Source organism: Melospiza melodia, chromosome 18, assembly GCF_035770615.1.
Source record: "Melospiza melodia melodia isolate bMelMel2 chromosome 18, bMelMel2.pri, whole genome shotgun sequence".
Taxonomy (NCBI): Eukaryota; Metazoa; Chordata; class Aves; order Passeriformes; family Passerellidae; genus Melospiza; species Melospiza melodia.
The window spans coordinates 9129632-9143259 of record NC_086211.1 but is presented as its reverse complement, the minus strand read 5'-3'; the positions used below and the strand labels follow the sequence as shown (position 1 = coordinate 9143259).

Sequence of the window (13628 nt, the reverse complement as noted above, 5' to 3'; positions counted from 1 at the left end):
ATTTAAACTAACATCGTGACACTGCGCTCTGCCCTTTAACATGTTATGATAATGACATTTTCTTGGGTTAAATTCTATTCCTGTATGTCATTAATTCAATATATTAACCAGTGCTGATAATCAGAAGGGAATAAAGTAAGAATATTGATAGAAACCACAGTGCTTACAAGAAAGGTGCAGCAATTCTATATTTGAATGTCAGGTGCAGCTGTCATATGGCTCATCTGACAAGACCATCTTTATTCTTTTACTCACTTAGGACAGCCACACCACACTAAAAGAAAAGGTCTAAAGATGGCCATCAACATAGCTGAAAGCAAAGAAAAAAAAGTAAACTGATTGTTCCATACTTTATCTCAGAGTAAAGTGCTTTCATGCTATCAAGAATGAGGACAGGACTTTGAAGTTCTGCACACTTAACTATATTAGCATTTCCAGCATTCCACTTTTCATAGCCCAGATGCAAAAATTTGTTCCAGATCCAAAAATGGCATAAGGAGCTTTAAAAAATATTGGATCCATTGTTTATGAGTTAGGTGGGAACAAAATAGAAGCAGGATTTTTCTGTGTGTTTAAAATTAGAAAGTTTCTGATTTAGCTCACCAAATCCACCTTGGCAACTCCCTGCCAGACACCAGTGTGCAGTAAATATGCTGACAGGAATGGTGTGCCCAACCTCCAAAGTGAAACTTTCTTTCCTGGCTCCAGAGCCCATTTTTTGCTACCAACTTCAGAAACACCTGCTCAGTGCAGAAATGCTTGAATGTATAAAGAATTCACTTTTTAACAGGGGAGTGCATGTGACTTGTAACCAAGGAAACAGGATCACTGCTGTAATGACACGAAACTTAACTGGCTCTGTGTTCTTTTATCAGAAAAATCTTACTATCTTCTTGCACTGCTACAAGTTCACAAACCTCAGAATTTAGAAACCCTGTCTTTTGCTAAGGACTTGCTGAGTTTGTTGGCAAGCAGCAAAGGAGCAAGGAAGGAGGATGTGCTGCTGAGAATCACAACTCATCCCTCAGAATGATCCTTCATTACAAAGCCTGTTGTTAACTCTGAGCAAAAAGGGTAGAAAGTAATGATAGAATTCATGGGGCCCAATGAAAAAAAAATAAAAAAACATTCTAAAACATCCTGATCCAGCCAGTTCCTTGCAAAAGGCAGATGGGAATTGAACATCACAAAATGCACAGCACAGTTAAAAGCTCCTTTTGTAGAGCACTGAAGTTTGCTCTTACATTGACCATGGCTGTTTTCAACATACTGTTTGTTCCAGAGAATTATAAATTGTGTGATTATAAAGGAAATCAATATTCACCAGTTAGCAACACACAAAGTGCTTTAGAACTGTTGCTGTCAATCTACTTGCTTTCTATTTTTGTCCCATTTTTTCAACCAATGCAATGGAGAGCATTTCATGTACATTCCTACACACGGAAAGGAAATATCATAGTATAGCCTCTCTGTCATTTTTTTCAGTAATTTTAAACATAATTCTTATTTTCTCAGGCAGCATTAAACAAAAGTTTATTCCAAGGTGACTGTAAAGATCACAAGCCTCAAATGTTTCCAATGGTGACTGGAGACTATTCAATCCTTGTACAGTATGCACTAAATTATTTTTCTTATAAGCACTGTAAAGGTCACTCTGAATATAAAGAAGCATGATAAAAATCTAATTGATGGAAATATGCTCATAAACACCTATTTGTGAGGCCTGTTGAACAATTCATAGTAATTAACTCAGCAAAGCAAGTCTCACTGTCTTTATTGAGATAGTAATTGGTGTACGTCACACTATTTCAAAGTGAAGTGATTCTTTTTTCTTTTTTTTTTTTATGGTAAGGCTCAACACTGGGGCAATAAATACAATACATAAACCCCTTCAGTGTTATGTAGGGGTTATGATGCTGCTGAAGGGCATCCCAGCTTTACTGAGCATCACACCAAGTCAAAAATGCCAAACACCTTTCCTTTGAGATGTCTCAGTCCTGGAACACTGCAACACTGAGGTGTTTCATTAGGGTGAGCTTGGAGGGATGTGTTTCTGTAATACTCTCACTATTACCCACCCCTGCAGGACTAAGTCCTTGCAATTGTACTTCTGAATACCCAAACACTTCTGACTCAGTGGTGCAAGACTGAGAAAATGCAAGTGAGAGCAAGAAATGGTAGCAAAAGGAAGAAAACTTCAAGAGACATAAACAGATTCTTTCACCTGAATAAAACTTATTTGCATTGGGCACTGCTGGCAAATTTAATAAGACCACCTGCTGGAAAAGAAACAACCTATAGAAATGCAGCTGAGAGAAATAAAGAACTAAGAAAACCAAACAGATTTTCTAGTCCTTTTTACTTTAACAATTGAGAAGAAAATCAGCAACTACAAAATCGTTTTAAAAGATCTCAAAACATATATTCCGACTCCAAATTTTGACTTTTAGTTTTTATCTGACATGTAAAGGATTACAATGTTTTGATAAAAAAGGCATATCTTGGTTATTCTATAAGCCTCATGCAAATCAATAGGGACTATGCAAAATATTCTTCCTGATCAAAAAATGTCATTTAAATTCCAGGGAGCAGTTACTTGACTGGTAACTTCTGTAAAACTACCAACAGCAGAACCAAGTTGAAGTCAGAAAATATCATAAGTGCTGATGGTATTTGGAATATATTTCCATCTACAGCAACTGTCTGAAGATTGGGACTGCTATTAATGGTTTTGACATGGTAACTACCCTTCCCCAGCTCAGGTCAGAGATTTTAGAACCTGTTCCAACCATTTAAAAAGACAAACCACTGGTAAGAACAAAATCAGAGGATGCAGGACAGCTCTTTACCCTGTGCAAAGAAGCAGCAGAGTTGCAGTAAATGCTCCCTAACACACTTGAATAATCAATGGGAATGTGTTTCAGTTTTTCATGTCTTATACAAAGCTTTAATTATTTCACAAATCACCTGTCAAAGCCCAGATAGATCCATTGTAAAATGAAAACCTACAATCATATCATCTCCATATGATGGATAAAACCAGCTGTATAAAACCAAATGATTCCAGTAAGCCTGAAGTACCAGTGTTTATCCACAGGTACTTGTATATTCAACCTCTCTTGCTTTTAACATCAGGGATCCCATGTCTCTCTATTCCTGCATTTTCTTGCCCACTTTATCACTCTTTCTATTCCTCCTGATGTATTTTTTTCTTTCCTCTTTTCCCTCTCAACTACGCAGAGCAGGGAAAGGAAAAATCTAAGACATTTGAAGAATGCCATGTAATACACATCTTCAAAATGTGCAAAACCACAGAACACAACAAGCAATTCTTGCAGAAGGGAAAGAGATGAAAGTTTGAATTTTCATATACTTTGACCAAACAATTTTTGCCCTACTTCTTCACATTTCACTTAGATCAAAACATGCATGATGCTTTTTTTAAGTCTGATGTCAAGCATCATAGGTTATGAAAGACTAAAACCAAAACTGTCAGTTACAGAGTGAGGAATGCAGAATCCAAGAATAACAGTGAGACAACTCTATGTTTGTTAAAAACCATCCACTCAAATTCAAGTATTTTAATTCTACCACCAACAAGAATTCCACAAAAGAATATCACATTTTTGCACTGAAACTTCCTGCATTATCTGAACATGATCATCAAACTTTAGATATCTAAGATATTTTTACTTCAACAATCATCAGTACTTGGCAACACAGCTCAACTGAAAGATAAATATTGTGTAATGTCTCTACATTAGATCAATCAATTAATGTAGCAATAAATTAGTTTCATTAGCACGTTTCAGGCATTAGAAGGTGCTTTACTAATTAAAAGTCCCATATTTAAGCAAATGCTATTTCCAGTTTGTTCATGTAAATTTTATTCCAGAGTGCCTATTCTATCAGAGAGGTGATTCCTGTTACACAGCACAGCTGGGTGTGCTGAGGGGGCACTGGAGCCAGGCACAGGCTGCCCCCCCAGGGCTGCAACCCAGCACCAACCTGGCCCAGCACTGCAGGGTGACCCAGCTGAGGGCTGCCACTCATTCCAGTAAAGGCACAGATGTGCACCCTGATGGTTCACAGAATCACAGAATAATGAGGTTGGAAGAGACCTCTAAGATCAGAATCCAACCTATGTCCCAACACCTCAAGTAGCCTATAGCACCAAGTGCCATGTCCAGTCTTTCTTTAAACACATCCAGAGATGGTGATTCTTGCACCTCCCTGGGAAGAGCATTCCAGTATTTTATTCTTCTTTCAGTGAAAAATTTTTTCCTAATATCCAACCTGTACCTTCCCTAACGTAGCTTGAGACTGTGTCCTCTTGTTCTGTTTAAGAAGTGTCATGCCATCACCCACTCAGTTTTTGAGAAATCAACCAATTCAAAATTGTATTTAAAACTTCCTTACTTTGCTTCAATATTATTTTACAGAATTTCATGCATTGCTTACCTTTCACTTATTGTTTATCTGAAGATGCAATAACAGCACAACAGTCACACCTCTATCTTCATATGCAAATACATTCATGTCTGTGTATTCAAAAATCTTATTTTAACTAATATTCATGTTTCTGTGAAAAGGTTTAGGTTGATTCTTCACACTAAAACTGTGCCACATCTGCTGTACATGACCTATCCCTTGTGGGGATGAAGTCATTGAGTGAAATATAATTGTTACACTAATCTGTACTTAACTTTGAGCAAATGTTTTTATCCCTCTAAAGCATCTCAAACCTAACTTTGAAAGGGTCAATTGTCAATTTCTTTAAAATGAACCCAGAAATACAACACTTAGAGGTGCCTCACAGTAAATTTTCTAGAAGATTTATTTCATTTTTACTTGGCAGCAATATTTTAATACTTGCAATGGTATTGTAGAGAAGTTAACGTTCTTTTTATCTCCCATAATACCTCTAATATATACATTTAAATGTTCTCAATGACACACTGACAGGTGCAACTGAAACAGAGATGAGAAAACTGCCAAATCCAAACCAAACTAAAATTGTTCAATTCTTTGAGAACAAACATCTATTCGTCTACAGTATTTTAACTTCATTGTCTGCAAGACCAAAAGCAGATACTTGCCTTTTAACACAGTTTAGTGCTAAATAAATCTGAGAGGAGTATTCCCAGGATGACATCCTTGTTTGAGTTACTGATTGGCTGGCACTGAAATTTGCCTATCGGTCTCTCTCCATCACATTTCTCATAACTTTACCTTCTAAGAGAGTGGAAACATTTTACAAAATGAGAAAGAGGTAGAAATAGTATTTTTTTTTCACTACCATTTAACTTGGTGACTCAAAGACAACTCACACAGAACACCTAAGAACACAACTTCTGCTATCAAATATGCTCCTAGTAATGTCACCCAGGGGAAATGGAGACAACATATTTTTTGAAAATTACAATCCTCTAATCATCACAAAGAACTGATGACTCTTTGGTGTTCAAAAACATCCTGCAGACAACAGAACCTGCTGGTGATTTACTGAGCCGATTCTCTGCTTTTGTTAAAGCATCTGAGCAGCTCCCACAAGGGAATAAATGTCCAGTTTTGCAGCTCAGCAGAATATAAAATTGTTATTTAGAAACCACTGTAGCATGTACCTGTGCCTACAGTATGAGATAAAAAAGTACTTAGCACAGCAATTCCCAAAAACATTCACCAAATTGTGTTTATACTATTCTTGCACGCATTTTTATCCAAACATTTGCACTGCCAATGCAAAAGAACCAGCTAAGTGGGATAATTCTCTGCACAGCTACCAAGTGGGGTCTGTGTTTAGGAGCTTCCCATGTTCAGACTTTCTCACAGGTAACAAACATTGTGTGAGCAGCTGTAATTTAGCCAACACTTCTTTGTGCAGGGTGGATGTAAAACACAGCTCAGGTTAAGATTATATTCCAGATTTACAGAAGATTTGAGGTTGGAAGGCACCCATGGGGATCACTGAGCCAATCCTACAGGGCTGCCCAGGGCTGGGTCCTGCCACATCCAAGCATGGAGTGTGAGCAGCCTCTGGGCAAACTGCTGGAGGGTTCCATCACCCTCACAGTGGGGGAAAAAAGGGTTTTATTACTTTCCCTGCATTTCAGTTTGTGCCCATTATGAAGACATTGGAAAGAAAATCTCTTCTACAAAATTAGGACAATTGATACAGAAACCAGAGTGACAGAAAATTGGACCATCACAGAACTTCAGAATTCTTTTTCCCAACTTTTTAAAGCTTTTAGCTTCTTACAGACTGGAAATACATAATCTATATAAAGGTTTATATTGAAAGACTCAACAATTCAGTCCAAAGAAATGTGATTCTTGTTGCCAAAGATCCCTCCTGTTTTTATATGTATTACAGAGAGCTAAGAGTGTGTGATAATTTTTCATATTGATAAAAATGTGATTAAAACACAACTGCACTTGGTTATAACCAGCTTTGTTTATCCATAGTGAACCAATAAGTGCAAATAAATGTTCATTTAGTAAGTATTAGCAGGAAGGCCTTGACCAGCCAGCTGATGTAGCAATCTAATTCAGCAGTGCCAATTCTTGATTTAGGTACTGCTCCACATGGACTGAAAATTTATCTTCTGATGTCAATTTTATTACTGCAAAGAATTTTTTATTCAGCATGTAAACTGACAAATTAGCAGAGTCAGAATCTATTTTTTATATTAAGACATGAAAGTGGACTCTAAGGGAAACTCTTTGACCAATCCTGTGACTGAGCCAACACAGAATCAAAACTGAAAAACATACAAACTGAGATTACAAGTGGTAGAGACTGACAAAAGAAAAAATACATCAATGACAGTTCACAGCACAAGGATTCAGAACAAGAGACACTTCCACGAGTCACAAGGAGCATTTGATACCACGATGGGAAGAAATGTAACAAACCCATCACATCATTGTACTGCAAACTGTTACCTGAGTTTCAAAATAAAAAAACCTCTTTCCTCTGTAAGAGTGCCAGGCTGTTTCATACAGATCAATGTAAATGTTCTTCCTTGTCAGATCTGTGCCTGACTGTATGGAATCACTGCCCTTGAAAGGGAGGAATTCCAAATGGAACAAACAAGAAAAATTTTAGGCAATATTCAATAACAGTGGATTCAGTCTTAGAGATATTAATCTTATGTTCTGCTCACCAAAATCATATTTTAGGATCACAATCAGGTCTTAAAAGTGATTAATTAAAACTGACCCTATAATTTCTATCCATAGGATGCCTAATGAGACAAACTTCATGGGATTTTTCATTTGCACACTGAAGCCTGGTCACGTAGTTTTGGAGTGAGAAGAAACTCTATAAGACCAAATAATTATTTTTATTTTACATTTCATTGCTTCCTAATGTCATCTTATTACAAAGCTCCCATACCTTCTTGGTGATTTCTCATGGACATCTCCTCACAGCACTGACGCCTCCTTCCTCACAGCAGAGCCAACAAACTCCAACTCCCTCCTCACCCAGCTAACCCACTCTTTTATAGCACTCATCCTCATTGGACACAGCTGCGCCCTGTTAAGGGCAGGCCTGCTCCTAATCTTTGGTGATTAGTACAGCTGCAACTCCTCAGGGGAGAGATTACCTTCTCCTTATGCACTATCTTCATTTTCTTACATTCTACCCCCTCACATCCTAACAGACAGATCTAATGCTCTGGAGATTTTTTATGCATATCAGGACTGTAATTTTTTTCCCCAGACTGAAGTACCACTACTGCCTACAGCACAGTCCTAGGACGAATAACTCAATGTTTTGTAATTACTCCTTCACTGATAAAGATGCAACTAACTGTACATACATTTGTGCTACAGAGAAAAATTAAATATATCAGAATTTCTGTATGTATTTACAGTGTTTTATCATAAAATATTATTAAACCTAACAGGATATAGTAATTGCAAGTACAGTACAAAGGTTACAATTGATTAAAGTAATAAACAATTCACAGACTCCAAGATATTTCAGATCTCCTGTTGATGAAGCTCAAAATCCATTATGGAAAGATAATACTGGAGAAGTTGGCAATCTGAAGTGGAACTGAAATGCATTTTCTTTCAGATGCTTTTTAAACCCCCAGAAGTGCCAGGTCATGACTCTCAGATAATAAAGGCCATGGAGAGTTCAAATAGTCTTGAAATGATGGCACTTTCAGACACTGATAGAAGGAGCACATTTTAGAAAGGTTCTTTTTATTAATTTAATGCTGCTGCTGTAGCTGCAGAAGAGTCTGATATCTCAGTAGTAAAATGCATTAAAAAGCCATTTTGTCTGCTGATGTAGATGAAGAATGTAGTTATTTTGCTCAACAGCTGAATTTTTCCAGAATCCCACTAGTATTCCCTGAGAAAACTATCTACTCTAGCCAAGAGAGAATGCTGATACACATGTTATATAAGAAAAAGTTCTCAGGAAATAATTCACAGATACATGTAGGAACGGAATCTCTGCCATAATGTCCAGATATCACAGAACACTCCAGTCCATTCTCTCATGCAATGTGTTAAGAATTATGAAATTGCCAAACTTAAAAAAAAACTTCCAAAAATAAAGGTTTTTTGCCACCTGTGGAACACCCACACCAGGGTTAGCAGCAGTGCAGCACAGAGGTGTTTAGGAATGGGTGATAAATAGTGTTGGCCAATTTCTTTCAGCAAATCTCTCTCTTTAGAGATAACTGCATTATTTTGTAACACAATGCTTCACTAACTAAATTGTACCCATAGAATGTTGGAACTTAAATGTGCTCTCAATAAAACTTTGCTCTTTCTGTGAAATTGATTGACTCTCTCCCTACATTACATTTATTAGAAGAAATAGAGTTGGAGGGTTTTATAACAGGGACATGGTGCTCACTCAGACTTGTGCAGCAGTGGCAGAACCCATTACAGGGATTGTGATTTTAATCTGGTCCCGTGCAGGTCCCCATAACAGAAACGTGAGATCTAAATTCTACTTACACACTTAGAAAAGAGATAAAACTAAGTACCAGAAAGCAATTGTTTAGGGCTGAGGAGTAAAGAGGACACTTCTCCCCTGCTGCTTTAGACATAAGTGGCCAAGAGATTATAAATATACTGTTCTGGAAATGGAATTTGTCAGAACCAAAAAATAGTGTAATAAATTACTTCTCTAACAATAGTGTATTAAGATTTTTAAAAACCCACAAAAAGAGGAGTATAATGGCATTTACAATTTCACTTTACAATTGCAAATGTATTTGATATTTGCCCCTCTCTTCTTTAAAAAACAAAACCAATTACAACATAAAAGATAACTTATTTAAAATTGCTCATAAAAAAGCTACACATGGGCACCTCAACTGGAACTTTAAACCATCTCCATCTCTCCATTTCTCAGCTCTTAGTCAAATTCTAGACAATAAGTTCTTAGGGAGCAAAAGACAAGTCTCTTAAGAAGTTTTCCCCACAAACATCACTTCACCATTTATAACACCATCAGCAAGATGTCTCATCAAATTGATTTCAAATCCACAGAAAAATTGGAAACTCATGAATGCCACAAAATGTATCTTGGCATTCTTCCACTCATCTATTACATTTTCTAATAAATAGAGCTTTCTTGAAATGCAATTTCAACTTGAAAATCTGACACACACTACAAAAGACCAGGCAATAATACAACTAAATATGTGTGCTGTGATGAAACATATTCATTTGAAATTGGTCTTGAAGCTGCAAATGAATCCACCCATGGGTTCACAGGCATGGATGCACAATCCCTGTGCAGAGGCTCCTGGACAGCAAATTTCACACGAGGACTTGCTGTAAATGACTGTTCAACTAGACATAATTTGTGCAGGTGTAGGACTGACAAACCATTACACTGAAAAATTACTAGTGAAAGAACACGATTTTCAAAAACAAATTTTCATTAGTATTTTTTCCTAAATAGTTTTAAATATTTACAAATACATGAAGAAATTAGTTTAAAGGGAAAAGGGACAGCTTTACCAGATTATACCCCCTGTGTGATGGTATATCAAAGGTATATCAAAATTTAACAGACAACTTATTTCTGGACATATTCAACTTGAACATGAATGAAATCAAACATGCATCAGCAGACTGCAAAATTCAGCTAAAAAGAGCTCAACAGCTTGACTTTTTTATTAGGTTAGTAAGGATCTTAATACTGCTCTACCCCCATCCAAAACAAAGGTTAAAAAATAATAGAAACCCAACAGAAGAAAAAAAAAAAAAAAAAACACAACAAAAACAAAAAACACACAAAACTAAGGAAGACCAAATAAAATAAATTGAAAATACCTAATGTTTAAAGAGCATGTATGGATGCAGATTTTAAAGTCATTAGCTATTTCTGAAAGCTTTACACTGTGATTTTCATTCAAAATCCCCATTTAAATAAACAAAAATAATACTGTTTCTCATATATTTCTTTAAATATAAAAAAAGCACCTGCAATCTGAACAGGAGCCTTCTATTTTTAAAAAAGCACTGATTTAAAGATTTTGGAGATGCTGGCATTATATTTTAAATTAATCTGTGATGAAAAAACCTTAATATTTTCTTGAGTACTTGACAGATACTTACAGAAAAAAGGGCATCAGCTGAATGAGTGTCTCTTTTTTGGGATTGGCTGTGAATTCTGGCACAGTTTGAATAATTTTGTTCATTACATTCCTTAGGTAATTTTGTAGCTGCTTGCGTCGCTCTTCTACAAACTTTGCATCCTAAAAATAGAGAGGAAAAAATATAAATGGCACAAAGAACATGTTTCTCAACTTTGTAACTAACAGTCCTGGTAAGCCTAAAAATCTTTATTTTGAAGATCTCTGTTATTATGGCTATATAAATATGTTGGCAATATGCAAAAATCCCTTAACTCTGTCCTTAGAGATAAAGGAAAATCATGAATCCTAATAAAACCTGTGTCACAAAAACATCCACTGACAGGATGTCAGATCCTCTCCCTGGCAGAATCTGTCTTCTCTGGACCATAAACCACTGCAATCTTAGAGAGGCAGAGCAGCACAGCAGCACAGAGGCTGTGGCATAAAAATTTATGCCATGTTTTTTGAGATCCAGAACCAACAGTCTTTGCAGGAGGAAATGCTGACTTACTCCCACAATGTCACCCCAATTCACACTTTTCAGATGTTGGGTTCACAAACTCCAGACTGGTCAAGTATTTGTCCAGCATTTTTATGTTATTAAATTATAATTTTGTGATGATGTCTTCATATAGATTTTTTTAAATATTGTATCACACCTATCATTAAAATATTTTACTGGAGTTTCTGTAGCGTTTTACATCCAGGATTTTATACTCTGTTGGCCCAAATAAATAGAATAGTTCTATAAACTCCACATTCTGCTGATGGACCTAGAAGTGGAAAGTTTATCACAACCAAGATGCCAGGCATCCCATAACTTCCATGTCATTGAAACCTTTTCCCTGTGAGGGATGACAATGACATGGACTATAATCTAAAGGTGCCACATTTCCCAGGAACAGGGAGCTCTCCCAGGTTCACACTGCCATCAGGGGCTGGATGCTTTATGCTCTGTCTCAGGCACGCTGGCACAGCTCACCTGGTTAAATGGCACAGGATGTTCTTCAGGCACAAAGCCAAACCTATTATTAGACAGCTACAGCTCTCAAAAACAACCATTATCTAAAAGATGTGTCTATCCAACCTGTATTATTTATGTCTGTAAGAAAAGGAATTGAAATTAATTCTTGTTTCTTGGGGGGGAAAAACCAAAGCCGCCAACAAAACACCATAAATACATTTGACAACACTGAATAAATTCATTGAATGGAAAAGGTTCAGCCCATGCTGCCATGCAGGGGATGCAAATATGAAGGTTATTGCTTCCCTAGATAGAACAGAACAACACCATCAAAGCAGGGATCCTCCTTCAAGTTCAGGAGGAATTTGCTGTAGCATTCCTAGAACCTTCACTGACATTCTGTTCTGTTCTTCCCTCTCATTAGAAGTTACCAGGAACAGGCATATTTTTAGGAATAACAAATCGGACATAATTGTAGGGACATAACAGAGTAAGATGTAAGAAACTGCTGAAGACATCCATACTTACAGACTTCAAAAACTTAAGCAGTGCTTACGATGTTTAATTAAATTCATTAAATTCCAAAACATATACAGATTAATTTTAATTTTGTTTTCTACATATCAACTTACACAGATGTCCAGTCCTGTTTTAACATTCCAGTTCTACATTAATACATTCATTCAATGTAGTAATGTAATGAAAAATTAATTAATGTATTCATTAATCAAATAAATTAATTCAATGGAGATCTAAGTGAAAATTTTTTAAAAACTATATATTATATACATTGCTATTTCATTTTTATCAGTCACATTCTTTCAGCAACATACACACCAGTTGTGTTGCAAGTGATTTGAAACTCATCCTCTATTAAACCAACAAAGTTGTGGTGTTGGAAATCCCCCCAGGCTCCTTTGCAGGGTCACCTGCCCAGCTCCCAGGGCTGAGAGCAGCTGCTGGGACAGAGCAGAGCCTGCCCCCTGCCCTGCTGCAGGAGGACAAATCTGTGCAACTGAAGCCTAGACAAGCTGTTGGGAACATTAAAGCAAACATTTTAATTCATGATGTCACATAATATTACCACAAAATGGAACTATAATAATAAATAAATGTGTTCTTCAATGCTAATTAAACAATTAGCATTGAATAGCACCTATGTAACTACTTTTTTTCTTTTCACTAAGATTTTTGTTCCCACTGGATTTTTTGGTGAGGCTCAAGGAACCCTTGTGTTCCCCTCTCTCCTCTCTGAGGATTTAAAGCCCCACATCACCCCACTGGAAGGACACTCCTTTGCTGCCACCAGCTGCATGGGCATGAAGACAAGGCAGGGACTCATGGGAGATGTCTGGGAAGAAAACAAAGTCTGTGGAAGAGCTTTGGTTCTGGAAGCTTTAACCACATGAGCAGAGGGGACATTTGGCACCTGAGCCCCTTTCAGATGCAGCCCCCCTGCCCCAGGTGCTGCCAGGCTGTGCCATGGGCAGGACAATCCTGCTTTGCTCCAGGAGCCACTCCCAGCTCAGAGCCCTCCCACAGCTGCCTCACCCTCACTGCACTTGTTCATTCTGTTCCTTAGCTGCTGTCAGTTACGTTTTCACAATAAAAGCTCCATTGTTAAATACCACATTCCGTAGCTTTTTCAGTTCTGAAGTTTTTTTGGTCACAAATCTTCCACAACAGTATTTTCAATTCTGAAATTATTTCAATTATGTTTAAGTTTTCTCTTAAGCAGAAGTTGCATTCCTTTAGTATTATTTCTGTACTGCAAATGTGTTTAACAAAAAACATCTTCTTTCACAGGAAGGACTTTGTTATAGACATGGAGCCAAATGCTGAATGTAGGTACTTTCCATCCCTTATGTTACTCTAAAGAGTCTCCTTGACTACAGAAAACAAAGGACTTTTCTAATTAAGACTGCCAGGACATGCTTAGGGAAGGCACTTTTTGCTGTTTACAGCTGAACAAATTAATGCTCATAACATGGCTATTTTTCTGCCATTTGTCTAAGAAAAAGGCAGAACACCCCAGAAATAAAAAC

The 13628-nt window shown here is 37.0% G+C and overlaps 1 protein-coding gene across 2 annotated transcripts in view; it reads right to left on the bottom strand.

Annotated features, from left to right (window-relative positions):
• The window catches only part of SNX29 (sorting nexin 29), a 100925-nt gene that overhangs the window by 21292 nt on the left and 66005 nt on the right, over nucleotides 1-13628 (bottom strand). For both annotated transcript variants that reach the window (XM_063171043.1, XM_063171044.1), the window contains exon 20: nucleotides 10600-10739. In XM_063171043.1, the coding sequence (XP_063027113.1) occupies nucleotides 10600-10739 (140 nt within the window). The remainder of the gene's footprint in view (nucleotides 1-10599; nucleotides 10740-13628) is intronic.